The sequence below is a fragment of the Vidua macroura genome, chromosome 5 (genome assembly GCF_024509145.1).
Source record: "Vidua macroura isolate BioBank_ID:100142 chromosome 5, ASM2450914v1, whole genome shotgun sequence".
Taxonomy (NCBI): Eukaryota; Metazoa; Chordata; class Aves; order Passeriformes; family Viduidae; genus Vidua; species Vidua macroura.
The window spans coordinates 66770556-66790160 of NC_071575.1; the positions used below are offsets into that span (position 1 = coordinate 66770556).

At 43.4% G+C, this 19605-nt stretch overlaps 1 protein-coding gene across 3 annotated transcripts in view; it reads left to right on the forward strand.

The window, feature by feature from the left end:
* The first annotated feature begins 1242 nt into the window (after positions 1–1242).
* Positions 1243–19605, forward strand: part of FRMD4A (FERM domain containing 4A) — a 77591-nt gene continuing 59228 nt past the window's right edge. For 2 of the 3 annotated variants that reach the window (XM_053977837.1, XM_053977838.1), the window contains exons 1-4: positions 1243–1769; positions 5942–5998; positions 8460–8482; positions 16030–16113. In XM_053977837.1, coding sequence (XP_053833812.1) covers positions 1566–1769; positions 5942–5998; positions 8460–8482; positions 16030–16113 — 368 coding nt within the window. In that variant the 5' untranslated portion in view covers positions 1243–1565. The remainder of the gene's footprint in view (positions 1770–5941; positions 5999–8459; positions 8483–16029; positions 16114–19605) is intronic. The other variant, XM_053977840.1, reaches the window with a different exon arrangement.

Below are 19605 nucleotides of genomic sequence, written 5' to 3' on the forward strand. Positions count from 1 at the left end.
CCCTTCAGCACTTGTGTGAAGCCTCAAGAGTGTCCACAGGTCTGTCTGCTCCCAGACAGCGGGGTCAGCGAGTGGGGCTTCTCTGTGACTGGAGCCTGCATGTCAACCCAGATTTCTAAGGAATTTGGGTTTTCAAAAGTCCCTGGTGTAGACACCATTTCCCTGGCACCTTCCCTATTCTAATTGCCTCTGACAAGGCACGATAGCACTGGAATTTATGTAAGGAACACTGCTGTCACTGCACTGCAGTTTGAAGATCACTACCAAACAGCATCATGATCTATTTAATTTTCCTTACCTAAAACACTAAGTAAATGCAAAATTCACCTTAACATTCACTGAACATAGCCAGGCTTTCTCTGTTACTACAGGAATACACAACATACCTCTATGGAATGATCAGTCATTAACATTGACAGTATCCAGAACATTTTTTCCCAAAAAAAAAAAGATCTCAAGGCAGAATTAAGGACAGGAGTCAATTCTCACAAAGCACTCTCAAAGTTCATTGCCAAAGCATCAGACCTTCAGAGCAGGCAGGACATGGAGTACTGAATAAATTCATACATATCATGGGCTTTCAACAAAATTGCAAATATTTGGGGCAATCAACCAATTTGATTGGTTGCTGGTATTTTCTTGGAGTTTATTTTATTTTATTTTATCCAGGTCTTATTTTTATTTCTCTTCTGAAGGGGGTGTAGGAAGGGTTTTACAGACAGGAGCCCTTCAGCAGATGAACAAAATGTTTCTTTCACTCTAATAAGCAAGGAGTTGGAGTTTTTCTGACGAAAACAAGTGGGTTTTTCTAACACTGAGGATTTGAGCTTTCTCCTGAGTTTGAGAAAACCCTTCAGCTCAAAAAAATTAGATTATGATCATTCCCTGTCATCCTTAACATTGTTATTCATGATACTAGTAAACTATGCAAGGTTAGTAACTACTGTCTTACTGTGAGACCATAGATATAATATGTAAAGAACCCCTTAAAAATTTTGCTTTATGCAGAGCTGAAGGGGACAGGGAAGGAACCCAGAAGAGCATTTCTGTAGATTAATATTTTACAAGATGCAGGTTAACAGCGCAGAATTGTGGTGATGGGTAAAGGAGTGATGAAGAAATGCTGATGGTGAAAATGTGATGGCAAATGAAGGTGAAGCTTACAAAAAAACAGAATAAAGGTTTATTTTAAGTCTAAAAACAAAACAAAATATTATCTAGAACCTAAATCATCCACTTGCTGATCCAGTTCCTTTGGTATGGCTGGGGTGGTGGTGACTGATCACGTCCTGGAGTGTGCACGAGCCTCCTTCACCACCTCAGTCTGATGTAAGAGAAGAAAGTTCATTTTTAATACATTCATCTTGATGCCATTGACCACATTTTTCATTTAATAAGTGCATTTCCATGTTTTGCCCTAGTTCCCTCGTGTCTCACCCCTCTTGCTTTCCCTTTCAGGTTCTACATTGAAAGCATCTCCTATCTGAAGGACAATGCCACCATCGAGCTGTTTTTCTTGAACGCCAAGTCCTGCATTTACAAGGTGAGGACTTGGGGAGCTCAGGATGGTACCGGAGTGGGCTGAGACACCTGGATCTGCATTCCCTGCCCCAAAATTTACATTGGTCATACCTGGACTTCCAGACACAACCTTCTCCTCCTCTTCCTCCTCCTGCTCCTTCTCCTCCTCCTCTCACATTCCCTCAGTCCTCCGTCTCCAGCTGCCACCGTACTTGGCAGCAGCTTTCCTGTCAGAGAGTGGTTCTGAGGTAAAACAGTCCTGGAAGTAACTCTTGTAGCTGGCAGGAGAGAATCTGCACCGCTAAAATTATGAACTGGCTTGTATTTAGAAGGAAATATCTGGTTTTGTGTTAAAAACGCGCTCTGGGCCGAGTGGCTGCCGTGAGGGTTTCCGGCCCGCAGAGGGCGGCAGTGCGGCGCGGGCGCCATCTTCGGGGCCGGGGCAGCGGTGTGTGTGAGGGGGGAGAGAGGGAGAGGGAACGATGGAATGGCCTCAGTTGGAAGGGAGCCGCAAGGATCGTCGTGTCCAGCTCTCGGCTCTGCACGCATAAACCCCAAGCATCCCACCATGTTCATGGGAGTATTGTCCAAAGGCATCTTGAACTCTGTCAGGATCAGTGCTGTGACCACTTCCTTGGGGAGCCTGTTCCAATCAATGGCCAGGTACCCTCTGGCGAAGAAGCGTTTCCTGATATCCAGTCATGTGTCAGTTTCGTGTCATTCCCTCGGCATGTCACTGTTCACCAGATAAGAGTTCAGTGCTTGCCCCTCCACTTCCCCTCGTGAGGATGTTGCGGGTCTCCCATGAGGTCTCCTCTCAGCCTCTTCTCCAGGCTGAACAAGCCAAGTGCCCTCAGATTTGTGGGACAGGAGGAGTTTATGGGTTTATATGTGAGTGGGGTAAAGGTGTCTGTGGATATGCACTGAAGATCACCTTGTAGAGGAACAAGCCATGCACTGAGAAATGGTTTTGTATGAGTAATTGCCCTCCCTGGTACACTCCTGAAAGACCAGGCTGCTGTCCCTGGCACTGCCCCTCAGAGCAGCCCCTTGCCAGGTACTCTGTGCCAGAGATCAGGCGTCCTGGCACATCCTCGGCTTGGAGGGGTAACCACTGCAGAGCCATGAAGCTGATCCCTCTCGTGCCACAAGCCAGCTGTACATGGCAAGGTCTGGAAAATCAACCAGCCCCAGCCCCAGACCACACTGGTGGAGATGGAGATTGGCAGTGTGCAGACTCAGCCAGGTGGGCTGGATGTTTGGGACTGGGAGAGGTTTGTCAGCAGCTGGGATTCCCTGGGAGGATCCCTCCTACCTCCCTCTGTGCTGGCAGAGGCCATTCCTGTGACTCACCTCCATCTGCCAGAGAGGAAGTGGTAGGGAAAGACAGATGTAGTCAAGGCGAGATTGTTCCGCCATCCCACAACTCTCAGCACATTTGTGACCTGCCAAGCCACGTGGATTACACCAAATCTGGAGCCTCACTTGACATTTATATGTCCTAAAATGCAGGGACTAACTTTGTATTTTCTAAAATCCAGGGCAGAAGCCAGAAAATTCCTTTTTTTCAGTACCCAGGAGCTAGGCAGGGCTGCTGAGCTGAGCTGTGCAGTGCTTTGCTCTCTGGCAAGGCTGCAATTAGATGTGCTTAGTCAGCCCTCTCCAGCAACAAGCTCAGTGAGCATCACGTTTTGGTTCCTGGGGAAAGTTCCTTTTTGAAGTACTGCCAGGAAAAGCTTACACTGTTGTTCTTTTTTTGGAGAAAGCTTAATAAGAAGAAGAAGGGAACAAAATAAAGAAAACAAAGTGCCTACAGATCTAAGTGGGTCTATTTTAGTCTGACCTCTCCTGAAACCATTACTTTGCACATTCAAGCTGAACATCTCTATCCAAAAATAGCCCTGCTGAAGTCCCAATCTCCCATGCAGATCCTTCCCCATTTGACTTCCAGCCACAGTGAGCCATGCTGTACTATTGAAAAAGGCACTGAATTTGAAAATTGGGTGCAAAGTGTCTTCTGAGGCTCAGCCTGGCAGATTCCTCTTAATGTCATGTTGTGGGGAACTTGGTGTCTAAGCACAGCCAGTGCTTGTCATTCCTGCAGCTAGCACATGATGTCGCATGCTGCCAAACCTTGAGAGCTTCCTTGTTGCACCAAGAGTTTCCTTATTGGACTTCCCATGAATACCTCCAGCCCTGGCTCCCCTGCAGCCCAGAAAGATCAATATGTTTGAAACAGGGAAAGGTCTGAGGTGTTAGTTCCTAACACTATGCTAGCACCTCAGACCTTTCCCTGTTGATTCTCCAGACACACATCCTCAAACATCCCCTTGCTCAGGATGGGGAAAAATAAAACTGAGGCCTGGTTTGGGGCTGCTGGTCACTGGGTTGCCACCTGGCCCTGTGTTGAGTGCTGTGCTCCTCTGGCTGTGCCCACTGCCCCCACTCACTGACCCTGTTGAGTAGTGAGACATTTGTGAACCCACACACCCAAACCCTTGCACAGGACCAGCAAGACACTTTTGCCAGAAAGGCCAAGCCACATTTGTACTACCAAAGCAGACAGGGCTTGGCATCAGGCACTGTCCCTTGATCAGACAGGCTGTTTAATGACTCGCATGTCTGGCGTGGGTTTTGGCCTGTGCCAACTGGCTCTGCCCCAGGCGTTGCTTCAGCACTGATCAAGGACGTGCACCTGTTCCAAATAGACAACACAGTGGTGGAAACCCCATCTGGGACTGGGGAAGAGAGGGTGAGCATTTAGTCATGAGCTCTACTGCACCCCATGTACCCTTGGGACCAGAGAATGGGCTCTGGCCCACTTCACCTGCCAGTATAGACTTGCCATAGCATCGACACGTGGTTGCACGGGCTGTTTTATCTGTGCCATGCCTGATGCTTCCAGACAGGAGGAAGACCAGGTGCTCTGGTTCTACTCTGCATTGCCCCTTGCTATGGGATGTGCCTGACAACCCCAGCCCGGCCCTGCCTGCAGCTGAATCAACCTCTTGCACCAGCCGCTTCCCTTGGCACAGGCTCATCATTGGTGCAGGTGCCTGCGTGACTCAGGCAGTTCAGCTGAGAGGGGAAAGGCGTGTTTATCGCCCCTAGCAGAGCTGCTCTTCACTCCCCAAGGAGTTGTTATGAAAGAGGTGAACTTATTTTAAAAAGCTGGCACTAGTGAAAGCCAAGGACACCTGGATCTTATCCTGTGTTTTGTTCCCTTTGTTTTTGATTTTGCCAGAGACAAGCCAATGCAGCAATTGTGGCTTGTAAATGAGGTGTGGCCATGAGTTGGCTGGAGCATGGATCACAGCAGTGATCTATATTTAGATCACTCATTTCTTGCCAGATGAAGTAAAATATTAAAAACAGCAGCTTAAATAAATACAACAGAAAAACCACTACAGGAATGAGCTGAACAGTGACCCAGTTTACTGGGCTATGTCTATAGGAGACAATGTAGGAGTTCTAGTTGCAGAACAGAGACCTAAACATTATCTCAGTAAAAGCCCACTAGCTTCCCAAAGGCAGGGACCAGAGAGTCAGAAATAGCATGCTTGGCCTCCAGAGTAATGCTTGTGCCTCCCATCTCAAGCATCTTTGATGCTTGGACTGCATTCTGCACATTCAGCCAGAGCAGTGCCTGGACCCCTTGGTTCTGTAACTGCTGTGTCAGGCACAGCAGAGGAATCCTGAGAGGATCTGTTGGGACCCTCAGTATTCTTAATGTGACCATGGTGTCCAAGTAAAACCCTCCAAGACTGCTTTCATCAGTGGCAGGATCCTATAAAATGGAGCAAGGAAGATCTACCAAAAGACTCGCTGTCCCTGCTCATTCTCAAACCACCCTCAGCCTCAGTGCTCTTGGGGATGAAAAGGACAAAACCGGTGCTCAAATACTGCATGAGCAAATATGGTTCATTTTCCTGTAAGTTTACCTTTTGCAAGGGCTAGAGGAGTCCAGTGGGGGTTTTGATACCACCTCAGTGTGTCAAAGACAAATTCTCATACCTTGCTTCTGTGAGCCAAGGACAAAGCTATGTTCCTTTGAACCATGGTCACATCTGAGGGCAAAGAAAATCTATATCCTAGACTGCTTTTCACTAAATCACACAAAAAAATAAAATGTACCCTGATCCTACCCCTTCCACCTGCCTTTTCCTCACTCCTCCCCCAGGAATCCCTTCATGCCACATCCAGTTATGCTTCATTAACCAGTGCATTACACTGAATATTTGTCTTTTTCCATATCTTAGTGGGCCCTTTTGTCTCCAGGAGCCTAGGGAATATTTTGAAGCCTAGCCAAGGGAGAAAACTGCCACTGCATGCTTCACCATGCAGTAGTCAGGAGGAGATGTATGTCCTTCTTACAGCAGCTCAACTCTCTTTTTCTTTCTTGTTTTCTTCACCTTTCAAGGAACTCATTGAGGTTGACAGTGAAGTTGTGTTTGAACTGGCTGCGTACATCTTGCAGGTAAGCACCCACTTTCTCTCACTTGGTGCTTCCTCATGCTGCATTAAATGTTTTGATTTACCAAATCCACAATGGCTGTGTGGAAGTGTAGGGGTTCCCACCAATTGCAGGAAAAAGATGTCTTTGCACAGTTTTCATTGTTTCTGCCAAAATGGGAACAGAAGGCTCTCAAACTAGACCTCCCCACTCAGGGAGCAGGTACTACTGCTCAATATTTTGCATATAGAAATGTGTTATGTTTGCACCAGCACAGATATCCAAGACTCTGGGGTATGATGTACAGCCAGAGAAAATCTAAGTGATGAATGCAAATTCCTAGGTGAAATCCATATGCAATAGTTTTTTTTACTTGCATTTGTTTTCTGAGTGGGGCTTGGTCCTCTGATGAGCTAATTAAGCTTCTACATATGCAACTGTCTGTATTCTCCAACGTGGGCAGAATGGTTTAAAGACCTTTCTAAATATTGTCTTCAAAGTTCCACTCTTCAAGAAGAGGGAAAAGGGTCAGAGAGTAAATGACCAAGCAGTGTTTGGTAAATGTCTGGTTCCCAGAAAGGAACCTTTTCAGAGTAGCGAGGGTGGGTTTTGTGAAAGTTCTCTTTTTAGAAGCATGACTGTGGGAGCACATCAGACATAATTGTCAGATGATCCTTGTTTCCCCTCTCTTACAGTCTGTAGTTTTATTTTTTTGTCCCATCAGCCACAAAGCTACGAGGAGCCATGTGAGCAGACAAACCAGCTCATCAAACTGCACCAATAAATAATAATGCACTGCACTTCTAGAGCACTTGCCATGTTAAAGAAGCAATTAAAGTGTAGGGATTTGAACCTTCATTAAAATCATTTTATGTAACAAGAATGGAGCGAGAGAGTCAGGATGGAGGACTCAATTAGCAGCACATTATAGAAATCACATATTGGCTGTTGGGGGAATACACATCAAACAACGGGCTCATTGTGAGGAGCAGCAGTGGGATTATGAATCTATTGTCTGCTCATCCTAGTGAATAACTTAGTGCTTAGTAATTGTACAGCCAGACCCAGAGCTGTAAGTAACCCTTGTTGCTAGGATTGTTTCTTGCCACAAACACAGGATGTTACGCTTATTCCTGTAGTAGTTTGATGTGTAACTTAATGAAAACAGTCAAAACAAGCCACACCTTTGCTGCCTGTAACCAGAAACTATTACAACCCATGTTTGTGACAGGATCCAAGCAAAACAAAAGGAATCATACTGCATTTTGCTCTACTTCTTGCTGCAGCATTTAGGTCAAAGCACTGAATTCTGAAGAATATACCCTACAAAATTGTTTTTTTTTTAATTAAGCATGCTCACACCTATGCAGGCAAGAGCATATCCTTTGGGCTTTGTTCTGTGTTGAACTGTAATCATGACATGCTCAAAGATTCCTTCGTTTGAACCAGAGAAGTGCTTGTCTGCCCGTCAGTTCACGCAGAGGGAAATGGAAAGATAGTAAAAGTCTGTCAGAAATCAAGTGATTTAGTCTGCAGCCCTATTTCAAATTGTTTTATAACCAGAACAAATTAAAGTACCACCAGAGCTCTGAACTTTACCCCGGCCTCAGGACTGAAATACCACTGGACGTGGGCTGGCAGGTTTTGCGGGTAGATGAATGGATGTAAAGACAAAAGACCTGAACACAAAGCCCAGTCCTTTTGGTAGTGGAAACTCCCTCACTGCACAAATTACATTCTTGTACTGTGCTTTCTGTGTAGCTGGTGGCAAATGAGGTGCTTTAGCATGAATCACATGAAAGGCATATTGTCTGTGGTCAATGGAAAATGCAAAATGTGTGCTAAATCTATTGCAGAGGGCACTCAGCAGATTCTGAGGATTCTCCAGGTGTGCAGTAAGACTAATCTAACTACTGTAGTGGAACATTATCCAATCCTTTAACGTCAGGCTGTGTTGGTAATAAATAGAAGTATCTAGATGTACAAGTAAGGGAGCTAAATACTCCCCCAAGCACCCAGCAAGGAGTTAGAGAAACCTGTGTCTTGCATCCCTTTGAAAGCTGACAGTGAGCAAGCTTTTTGAAAGTCTAGGTACTAGAAAATGGCCAGAATACTTGTAAAAAAGTCAGGGGAGTTGCAGTCTCAGAGGTTGCAAAGCCACTGAGACTTCAGAGATTTTCTAGTGATGTACCACCCAAAATTTCTTATTTACTGGCATTACTTCCTGTAGCATCTTAGGTATCCACAGCAGAATGAGGAATCATCTGGCCCTGTATTAGATCTTTTGTTTGCTAATCTGCCCAACTCACTGTATCATGGCATTTGACATTAGATATGGGTTCCAAAAACTGCATGAGGAATCAATTACAACAGGAAATTGCTGCTAAATGAATTTTGCAAATGGAAACTCTTGAACAGCCTTTTCTTCTCTTTTTTTTTCCTGTTTTTAATTATGTATTTTTCATTTCTCTCCCTTGTTTTACAGGAGGCAAAGGGAGATTTTTCAAGGTAGGTGAACTTAAAAAGTTTTTGCCATTGTGTGATGTGAGAATAAATCTGGTAAAATTCCTGTGTCAGACAGGCAACTCAGTTGTAGCTGTGTAGCAACAGGATTGCCTCTGTTAGCAAAGCAATTATGTGTGTATGGCTATCATAGACATCATGTTTCCTGACATAATTTCTTCACCAAACACAATCTTTGACCAGAGCATGCCTTGCAAACAGCATTGTTTGTGATTTTGTTGTTGACAAATCTCATTATGTGGTCATGAAGTTCAGGAAATAGACTAGTCTTCAGAAGGAAATTGCTAAGGAAATGACTCTAAAATCACTGTTATATCACAGATCCTGCCAGAGGCAACATTAAAATTCCATCACTAATTGATATTTTAGTTTGAATTTGGACAGTTCTCAAAATCACTGATTCGATAATTGGTTTTGTTGAAACTCTGCTATCCCTTGAGCCAAATCTTCAGACTTACTGTAAGAAACTCAACGAGGTCACTGTACTTGGTGTTTCAGAAGACTGTTAATGAAATGCCCAAGAATTTTCCTGCAAGTCGACCATGTCTGTGATTTACACGTTAGTAGCAGCCAAAGGTCAGATGGTTGTTTGGTGTCTCATGTGAGGAACATGGAAGTTCTTAGTGTGAAGCTCAGGAGAACTGATGATGCTAAAAATTTCTTATAGTCTGGAGGACCACAATATCCATTGAATTTAGTTTCAGAGAAGAAAAGAAATGGGCAGTGGGGTTGAATTGTCAGATGAGCCTAAAAATTGTCTTAATTTTGTCAGCATTGCGATACACTGAAACATGACTGTAATGATAGGAGGCCGTGAGGAACAGGCAGGTTCCACTTTCTGGTGGATAGGAACTTCTAGACAGCTAAAACGGTGACAAATCAGTGAAAAGGAACTGCATTGTAGATATCTCCTTCCCATCGTGGAATCTGGGATGACATAAAGTAGCCCTTGCTAAAAGGAAGTTTAAGCTCTGCCTTGTCATTTCTCAAAACCTTAATGAACTTGCAAAATCCTGGCATGCATCTGACCACAGAGACACAAACCCAATCTTGCTTCATTTTTCAGTTCTGCCCAATTTAGAGTAACTTGGCTATCAGCACTGTTTATTTAGGGGGTACTGGAGTGCATGTGGCTCTGATTTTTCAGTCTGGTTTTCAATGCACTGCCAAGCACATAGTCCAGAAGAGTTGTGCCAAGCAAAGTTTTGCCATTTCAACCTGTGATAAACCACTGCTTTTCCTTAGAAGAGCAGTATTTGTTTGCCAGAATGTCTTGGTTATGGTGAAAACACACTCGGAAAGTGTACATTCAGACTATGAAACTCAGAACAGAAAGGAATCAGGTAGCTCAGAGTAATAGGACTGAAAGCATTTTATCTTCAAGTACCCATTTCCAGACCAGAAATAGAAACATCTGGTGGAAAGTATCCACCTGCTAAAAGTTGTGTGATGTCCCTTGAAAAAGGAATGGTTGAGTTTATAACAGTATGTTTCTTTGAGAAATGAGGAATCTCTGAGGGCACAGAAAAATGAGGAATCTTCTCTGAGGGCACAGAAGATACCTCAAGCTACGGTGTTAACTGCTCCCACCACATCAGTCTGTCATCACCAGGCCCATTAAAACACCTCTGAGTTCTTTTCCCTGTGGATCACAGTGGTTTGAAGTGGAAGGGGGATTCCTTACATCCAAGTCAAGCATGGAAGGGGTATCATAATAACAATTTGAGGGCACTGCCAGGGATCTTAATATATAAATGGACTTTGGAGACAAATCTGCCAGTTTGAAGGCTGTTCTTGGAGGAAGGTAGAAAAATGCTACCCTGATCTATGGTCCAGAAGACTTGGCATCTCCCAGAGATGTCTGTCCAGCAGCTCCCATCTAATGTGCACTGACACAGGTTTATGTGCTGGGTGAGATCCAGGTGCTACTGAAGTCAACACGAGGTTGTTGTGGTCAAGATTTTTGCCTGCTGAGATTTGTGGTTATCATATCAGCAGTGTAAAATCTGGCAGGCAAACCAAGCCTCAGGCCAGCCAGAGGAACTGCAAGTGAAGGCAAATGTTCTGACTTCTCTTAGGGATAAAGTTAGCTTCAGTGTCTGAAATTAGTTGATGTTGAAAAACTGTTTAAAGTAGAAGTGGCTACTCTTTGAAACAGAGAAGCTTTGCAGTTGTGATTGTCTTGCTACTGAGATTTAAAGAATATTTGTTGTGCATGGCAGCATATGTTGTGTGAAGGCTGAACTCTTGAACTCTTTGTTTTTGAAGAAATAATTTAATTCTAAAGGGTTGCATGCTTGGAACGCAGACTGCAGCTTTCCCACACCTGTCCTGTCTACTGCTACCATCAGATTTATAGCCTGTGAGAGTACGAGTTTCTCTCTGGCTGCGATCCAGAAAAGTGCATAAGTACTGGCTCATTGGTAGTGATGGGAGAATTGCTGTTCCCCATGGGAGCCTTCCTGTGAGTCACTGCCAATCACCTCAGGTGCTGGGAGAGTCAAAGCCAAACTGTCACAGCTCCAGCTGTGTGTTGGCACCTGCCCATGGTGGCCAGAGTGGGATTACCTCCAAACTCCACTGCAGCCACGTGGAGGATCTGCAGCTGGTTCAGGACTCTTGAATGCAGTTGCAAGTCTGTTCTTTGGGCCTTGTGGGAAGTCAAAAAAACAGAATCAATCTTACAGACTCTTAACAGTCAGCTTTCTACCTCTGTGAACTGATACATCCTCAGTGACAGCACCTTCCACTGCTGCTTTTGAGGAAATCATCCTATACCTCAAAATAATCACTGTGCTCAGAGTACTCCTTTTTCCTTTTCCAAAAGCAGCTCATGTCATTTCAAACACGATCCTTTGGTAGGGCATTACCATGCATGAGTCTGTTATCACTGCTTCTTGTCGTCTTGGGCATCACAGTGATTCCCAGGTTTTGCTAAGCCTGGGGAACACAGTCCAAGTCACCCTCACCTGTCTTGAAGTAAAATGCCACAACAGCCCTGACAGATGTGTTTAGCAGCTATAGTGAACAATTCTTTTAAGTTCTTTTCCATTTTTAATGTGTTTTTCATTTCAAAAACAAGCTCATCAGAAATCTTGAGTTCCTGAACCTGTTTAGATCAACTAAGTATTAATGTTTGCTGTGAGTGGCCTCCATCTCTTAGTTGATAAAGATTCAGGCAGAATGATGTTTAAAATAAAAAGCTTTTCTTCTTAAGTTCCTAGTCCTCTGACTAGGAGCATTTTCATGTTACTGAAAGAGAATGCTCAAATGCTTCTGCTTACAGGACTTAAATATGTACTTTTACTCTGGAACATACCATTGAATTTCAGACAATCAAGTTTCCGTGTTCAGCTGGTTTTCAGGTGGAACCAGACACTTAAGATTGGATCTGTGCTTTTCAATATTAGCTGCAAACATTTTGACTTCAAAGGCACAGAACTGCATATGTAAAGGTCCTAAACTAGTACCCTGCAGACAGATCTGAATGTTATTAGCTCAAACTAATCTTTTTTCTAGTTGGGAGCTGAGTCACGCTTGGTTGGCAGAGCATGGGCAGGACAAATTTCAGTTCCTTAGATGGACACAAATCCTACAGGTGTGATTCTCTTTAGGCCTACATAAACGAATTACCAAGGCTGCCCTGGCTAGTTTGTGGGGGAATACAGCATATTGTTAAAATAATTGGGATTTTTTTTCCCCCCAATTTAATCCTGACAGATTGAGAGTCCAGTCCCAAAATCTCTGGGAAACTCACACCAGCCTTGTTTTTAAATGTTCATAATCCAGTTCTTCAGCCTTAAACAGCTTGTATGTCAAAGCAAGTAATGCCATATACTGATCATTTGTCCCTCAGTTTGGGGATGAGAAAGAAAAACCTCTGTGTAAAACAAAATCCTGAACCACTGCAGCTAGTTCCTCATTGCTAGATTTCTTCCAGTTAAACAGTATGAGACATTTCAAGTGAACTCCAAGTATCTCCCAGCAATATATGAAAGAATAACAAGGGAAGAAAGCTAACAGCCAGTTTCCTGCTAGGCAGAATTTCACAATAATTTCAACATTTGGGCAGATGGTAATCTAACATAGTTTAAGGCTTACTTTTCTTTCTGTGTAACCAAGTGACATTTAACCAATTAGAACGTATTAAAGGGTTAGAAAACCTGGGCTGCATTCTTGCAGCCTAATAGTAAAGATCCTAAACACTGTATTTTGAAAAGTACCATCTAATCTGAGAATCTCAGAGTATACATTTCCTCCTGCATTCTACAGAATGAATTACCATGCTGAGAAGAGCTGGTAACTTTAACCTGCAGTTTTGTTTTGTTCCTGATCATTGTTATTACACATGCTGGAAAATGTATGGATTTCCTGAGACAACTGCATATGTAATCTTGCTCAAAATTCTTTTAGACAGTATGCAAAAATTTGTTTTTCACAAAATGTTTATGAAGTCCTAGGCAGGCCTTTTGCCCCCATGTGTAGATAAAGATACTAAGAGGTGGTGACTAATTTATTTGGGCAAGACTCATTAAACAGGCAGTGCAAGAACAAACCCAAGAAGAAGGAGTTCTGTTTTCTACGTCCATTGTTAGTCAAACTTACTTCAGCTTAGTAACCAGCTTTCAGGCACCCATGCAGATGGCTTTTCCAGTTCAGTTTTCGTATTATTATTCAGTCCTTTAAATATTACTATTTCCACCATAGGAAAAAAAAAGAAATAAAGTGATCTAGGGGACACAGAGAAAGTGTCTTTGGAGCCTTTTCCCTGCATATTAATAAATCTGTGTCCTAAACACCCTTCTGTATATATCAGCCCTGGAGGCCGGACACTTCCATATATAAAATAAATGCAGCACAAGTGACCGGATTAAACAAATACTTTCTAAATACAGTAATAAAACAAACACACTGAGATATTTCACTAGAAAGAGCATGAAAGGCAGTAAGTAAAAAAACACCTTTGATCCTGCTGGAAACATTTTAAAAATTGAGGGGTTCAGTGTTTTAAAAGGAGCCGAGAGGAAAGCGACCTCATGACCACTAGTTCAAATGCAACCTGCGTAATTTTTTTTTTCTTTTTTTTGAATTGACATCTTTTTGGGAGTCTAAATTAATTTGTCTTGAGATGAGTCTTGCCAGAAGGCTTAGTAAATGCGTGGACCACAGAATGAAATACCTTTTTGTTCCTGGAAGTGATTACCTGACATACATTTGGTGCTTTGAGGCTGTGAGGCACTATCCTTACAATATTTTCTAGGTGCTGAGCAGAAATCTTCATCCCACCCAACATCACTAAGAATGTCTTTTTCTCTGATTCTTAAAAGACCTTATCACTGCACAGGCAAACTTTGCACCTCACTGACAGAAAAAACAGAACTGACTGATGTTAGCCCTTTCCTTTATAGGAGCCATTACTGACTCAGAGCTTTTCCCAGACTCTTAGGGATCATTAGTCACCACTAATCTTGGCCTATTTGATAGATTTCTGGGCTCAGAAAGTCCCTGTTTGGAATTCACTCTGTGCTTTCCCAGAAAAGTTTTGGAAATCTCTCAACTTCCTTCTCTGAGCAGCCAGCCTCAAAAAAAATCTTCATTTGAGGGCAGTTACTTCTGCTTGTACTCTGATTGTCCCAAGTTCTATTATTTTTTCACAGTTTCTTTCCAAATGTCAAAAACCTCAGTAAGAGCTGAGTATGCACATGCTGTGGAGGAGACAGCTCTTGGCAATAAACTGTAAAAAGCAGCAACTTGTTTTCTAGGCTGTCAGTCACAGAACAGAGCTTCCAGATCAGCAGATAACATGGTGCAGAGCAGCTTCATGTTCAGACTTGTGCAGATATTTACCTGCCATGGAAGAATAAATCTGAATAATTTTTGAGCATTCGCACTTAGAAGAGAAGAGCTCTCTGATGGCCAAATGACCATGGGATTTGGGCAGGGGTGGGTGTACAAACACTGTTTGTCAAGAGCCTTTTGGCTTGGCATGGGAGGTGTTACAGAGTGGTTTTCTATGTGCTTGGCATGGCAGCGGTTGCCTCAGTTCTTGTGTGCTATTCAGCACATCTTCACTCTGCAGAATTTGAGCCTAATTGAGACTTGGCCATCTCTCACAGATTTGTCCTGACTAGAAGTTTGGTCCTGTTTTAAAACTACTTAATTGATTGTCAAGGAACTACCATAATAATAAATAACAAATGTCTGTAGACATGCCCAAAATGCCTGCTCCTGGATTTATGTCAGTGGTTTACCCTATGGCCCAACCTAGCAATTAACCTGCAGACTCCAATTAAGACAGACCCACCTAGGTCTCAGGCAGAGCCTGCTGCTGGGATGTGCAAATGGAGAAATGCTGTGGGAAGATTTTTACAACTGAAGCAGTATCACTTCTGTACAAGTCAACATACAGACTGTCCCAGAGACAAGGATGAAACCAGGGTGATCTGGGATGTCCAAGAGCTCCTCAAGTCTTTAGTAGAAATCAGGATCTCTGGTCTACAGCCAGAGAGGTCAAGACTACTTGTCTGCATGTCTACCAGCCCCATGGGAGAAGCCAGTGGGCTGGGGCATCTCTAGCTCTGGAAGAGGTATCTCTCTCTGCAGCTCCAGGACAGCCACACGTTTGGTAGGATAAAGGGAAGGGTATAAGAAGGCAGAAAAACTTGCTATAACGAAGTAAGCCAATAAACATGAATTCTTTGGCACTCCTCCGTGTCCTGTCTGGCCCTCTTGGCTGTGTATTTCTACAATTTTAAAAATTAATAGCAGCACTGCCTTCCTTCCCAAGCCTTTGAGGCTTTTTTTTTTCCCTGTATGCACACAATTCCATGTGTGTTTAAAAGTGGGAAGGGAGGCATTTGGGGTTTGTAGGAGAAAATCCCACGGTTTCATCTGTGAGAATCTGCCTCCCATTTCATGAGCTCTCCGCTCTCTGCTGCACAGTGATGCTGCTCCAGCTGGCCATTGTGACCACTGGAGGTTGCAGGGAGAAGAATGTTAGTGGGGTTGTTGTGTAGGAAGTTTTTGTGTAGCAGGACCCAAATTCAAAGTGGAGTCATATCTGTGAAGATGTTATGCAAAGGACAGGTCACTGGGCAACTGGTTAAGAACAACGTGTGATGTGAAGAAAGCAAATTATTACTTTTTGCATCCGTTTGTAAGGCATTAAATGAAGATGTATAATTGCAGCTGAAAGCATCACTTTCTCTCCCCCTTGGTTTTTTCCCCTATATGAACATGTCCGTGGCACCCTGCTCAGTGACATGTGACATGGTGGCTTTTGTGTCCAGTCACTGGTAGGAAGTGCTTCAACATAACCATCTGGGAGAGCTTCTCTCCAATTTTGATAATAGAGGGAAAAGTTAACTGGGCTGCCATAAAACAAATAAAGAGAGGAGAAAAAGGAAACCCCAGTGCCTTTTGTTAAGGAGGAACAGATGTAGAGCCATAGCAGCCTGCCAGCTAGGTCAAGTCATATCAAATATTGTGGTTGTTTTCTTGTAGCCTGATCCTCCTTTTGAACTCTCTTTCAGCAATGAAGCTGTAAGGAATGAATTAAAGAAGCTGCCAGCCCTTCCAACACCAGCGCTGAAGGAGCATCCTTCCCTCGCTTACTGGTAATGTATCACTCTCCACAGTGCCTTGTGCAGGACCTGGCTCTGGCAATGTGGTCTGCGAGTGGAACTGGGATGCAGAGATTCCTGCCCTCTGCCTCTGGGTCTGTCACTGACTCATTGCATGACTTAACACAAGTAGAGCTACCATCCTGGGCCTCAGTTTCCCCATCTGCCAAATGCCTGGCCAAAAATCCACTGTAAGTGTGCAAATGTCCCGATGAAATCAAGAGGCCTAATGTGCCATTTACTTTCACAGCACTTTGCATTTGTGAAAGAGTTTTCCCAGCTGGAAATGTCAATGTTTTGCACTGCCTTGTGTCGAATGATTCAGTTTCGTCTTGCAAATCCTCTCTATATGGCACAGCTGAACTCATCTCCTTTTATATGAACTCAGTGTTTGGAGGTGGATTCTTGTTTGCTCTGTCTTTATGGCGCTGAAAAACAAGCTCAAGGTAGGAGCAGGGTCACACTTATATTTTACATGCCACACACATAGATTCTTTGTGACACCCTGCATATCCCTTTTATCTGTGCAAATAGGAAAGAATTTGGGGAAAGACTATTCATTAAAAGGGAGACACTTTCACTCCATTTTCTGCTCTTTAATGTTTGCCTTTAAAGCATTAGGCTGTAAGCCTGGGGGTTGGATTGAGCCTCTTTATCTGCTACTCTTCTAGTTTCTGCATTTTGGTCATCTGAGGATGGCAGGGGGAAACAAATCAGTTTGTAGGCTATGATGTCAGTCCTTCTCTTTGCCAAAAAGGTCATCCTCTTCTAGCATGGCTACAACAGTGGAATTAACTGTACCTAATGTCAAGTCATAGGCAAGCTCATAATGAGGTCTCCTAATCCCTTTCTGAGAATATAAGGAGAGATTCAGAGTCCCCAGCTGAAATTAGGATCACTGACACAATAACAGCACAATAACTGTGGATCATCAAAATCTCCTGATATTTCTCTCTAAGAACCAAATCAAATCTTCATGAAAAATTATAAATGTAGACTGCCATCTCATTGAAAAAGAATGGTCTTCCCCTTAGGAGCATCTCTTTTTCCAAAAACTACTCCACACACTCAAAAGCAGCACATTTCCAGGTGGCCTGGCTGACTGACAGACTGGGAGCTCAAGCTGAAAGCCATCTCAAGAGGAGTTGTGGGAGCAAGTAGGCATTGGCAGGGAAGGCAAAGCTGATCCTTCAGCAACAATGTGGCCTAAGGTCTTAATAAAGTGCCACATAGCGAGAAGAGCTATGTTAAATCCTTGTGCTCAGAATATGAGTATTTGCATTTATACACAAGGTACAGCACTTAGCTGTACTTAATTTTGAGGGGGGTCTCATGTGACTGAGAACAGGTCACAGGTTGGGGGGGTGGTGTTGCCAATGGAGTAATAAAATCACAGGCTACAGTCCTGTGACTCCCTTGTGATTTCATGTCAGTAAGCATGTCTAAGAGACCTCTTCAACATTAGTAGTTCATTATTTTTTAATGATGGCTTTTTTCTAAAAACCCTCTGAAACACTTAATGCTCTCAGGAAGCGTCTGTTGGTGAATCAGACAAAAAGCCTCAAAATTACAGATCAAACTTCAGTGATCTAAGGGAGCAGATTTTTAAAACTGGTTTCTCACTTCTTCACATTACATGCAGATTATGTATCAGATGCAGATTTCATCCACACCTTTTCTGTGAGCAATCAGTTTTATTCTGCAGTTCTTCAGCATGAGTGCAAGCATTCACATGTGAATGTCCAACCCTGGAAAGAAACTTTTAAAACATTAAAGGCAGCATGGGTATTGGCTCTAATTAGTTTAAAACAGACAAACAAAAGAACTTTCTACTATATTTTTATCAGCTGAAATGTATTAAGAGATAATAAAATGGATAATCAAGTAAATACTGTGATACCTTCAGCAAGATGCTGTAAAAGTTCTTCGTAAAATAATACATTTCCATCAGACACCATTAAAAAACATCAGCTGTTGCACCTACCAAATGTAGCAACACGTGTGGAATGAGTCCTGGATTCTTAGATCAGCACAGTTTGCGCCTCTGATTCCACCTTCATGGAGTCTCCTGGTTCCATACCCTTGGTGTAGGCCTTTCCCTTCACTGTAATCTCTTGCAGCTTTCTCCAAGTTCAGAATAATTAGTTGCACATCTTATTCTCAAGCATCTTTTGGCATCTCTGATTACTGGTGGAGGAAAAAAGGGGGTTTTTGGTGGGTTTGTTTATGTTTCTATTTCATTTAAATGAAAGCTGAGCTTCTGGTCTCCTCCCACACAGTCCAGGAGTTGAGGTCCTGAATTCTGATTTCTCTTGGCCATGCATGGAAACAAACAGAAAACCAATCACAGAGACTGGAGAGAACCTTTAGAAATGTGTTAACTCACAATGCTCCTTTCTAGACACTTGTCATTGCATTTTATCTCATTTCAGATCCTCCCTGACAAGCCAGCCTAGTACTCAGCTGTCAGTAATAAGGCCAATATGAGGTGCAACAACACAAAATGCTAGATTGGGATTTTCAACAGACCAGGGGGAAAATAGACTTCTCCCAGGTTCCCACAGACTTTGAATGCAAGCTTGTTTTTAGCAACCCAAAGCATCAGTGTTGCCAGAAAACCCACCTCTGAAAAGGTCAGCTGAAAATCACTATTTAGTGATTTTCTCTCGTTCAACACAGACCTGAGGCCCTGGTCCAGCTCTTGGTCCCTTGGCCTAAAAGGTGCTGGTGGCTTCAGAGGGACGGCATAAAACTGAAAATAAAGACATTATTTGTTCAATAATATAATCAAAATGGAAAAGTCAGGTTAGAAACAGAATAACACTAAGAAAAAGCATTGAATGGGACAGCTATTTAAAACAGCTCAGTGTGCTGAGAACAGAGGGAGGGAACAACTAACTTTGGAAATCTGGATCTGATGATGAGAAACTCAAGGCCTGCATTTGCTTGCAAGTTGTCTGCTGTCCAGTTCTATAAGCTGCTGGGACAGGAGGGATTTCTTGTTACTTCTAAAGATCTTTATCAGAGTTGTCTGCTGCAGAATATCATCCATGTATTAATTTCTGCAGCTTTGGGGGGAATGTTTTATGAGCTGGCAAACAGACAGCAGTGCTTCAGCAGCCTCTGTGTCTCTGTCTCCACATTAGTTAAGCATCTTCTGCCAGCCCTGTACTGTGAATGAGTTTCTGTGTCACCAACACAGCAACAAGGCAGAGCTGGGGGGAGAGGAGACGTCAGCTGGTGGTCCCAGCAGTGTCCCAGCACTCTCCCAGCTGTCAATAGCAGCATGGCAGCTGCCTGGAGATGAACAGCTGAAATGATAGGGGAGCATGTTTATAGGCTCTGCTAATGCTCCTTCTGACCTGTGAATGATTTTGCTTGTTTTCCCTGGCATGTGTTGGGCTTAACCCTCCAACCCAGAGCTGGAGGCAGAAAACAACCTCTGTGCTGGATGATCCTTCTTGCACAGGGCAGTGGGAAGGAAAA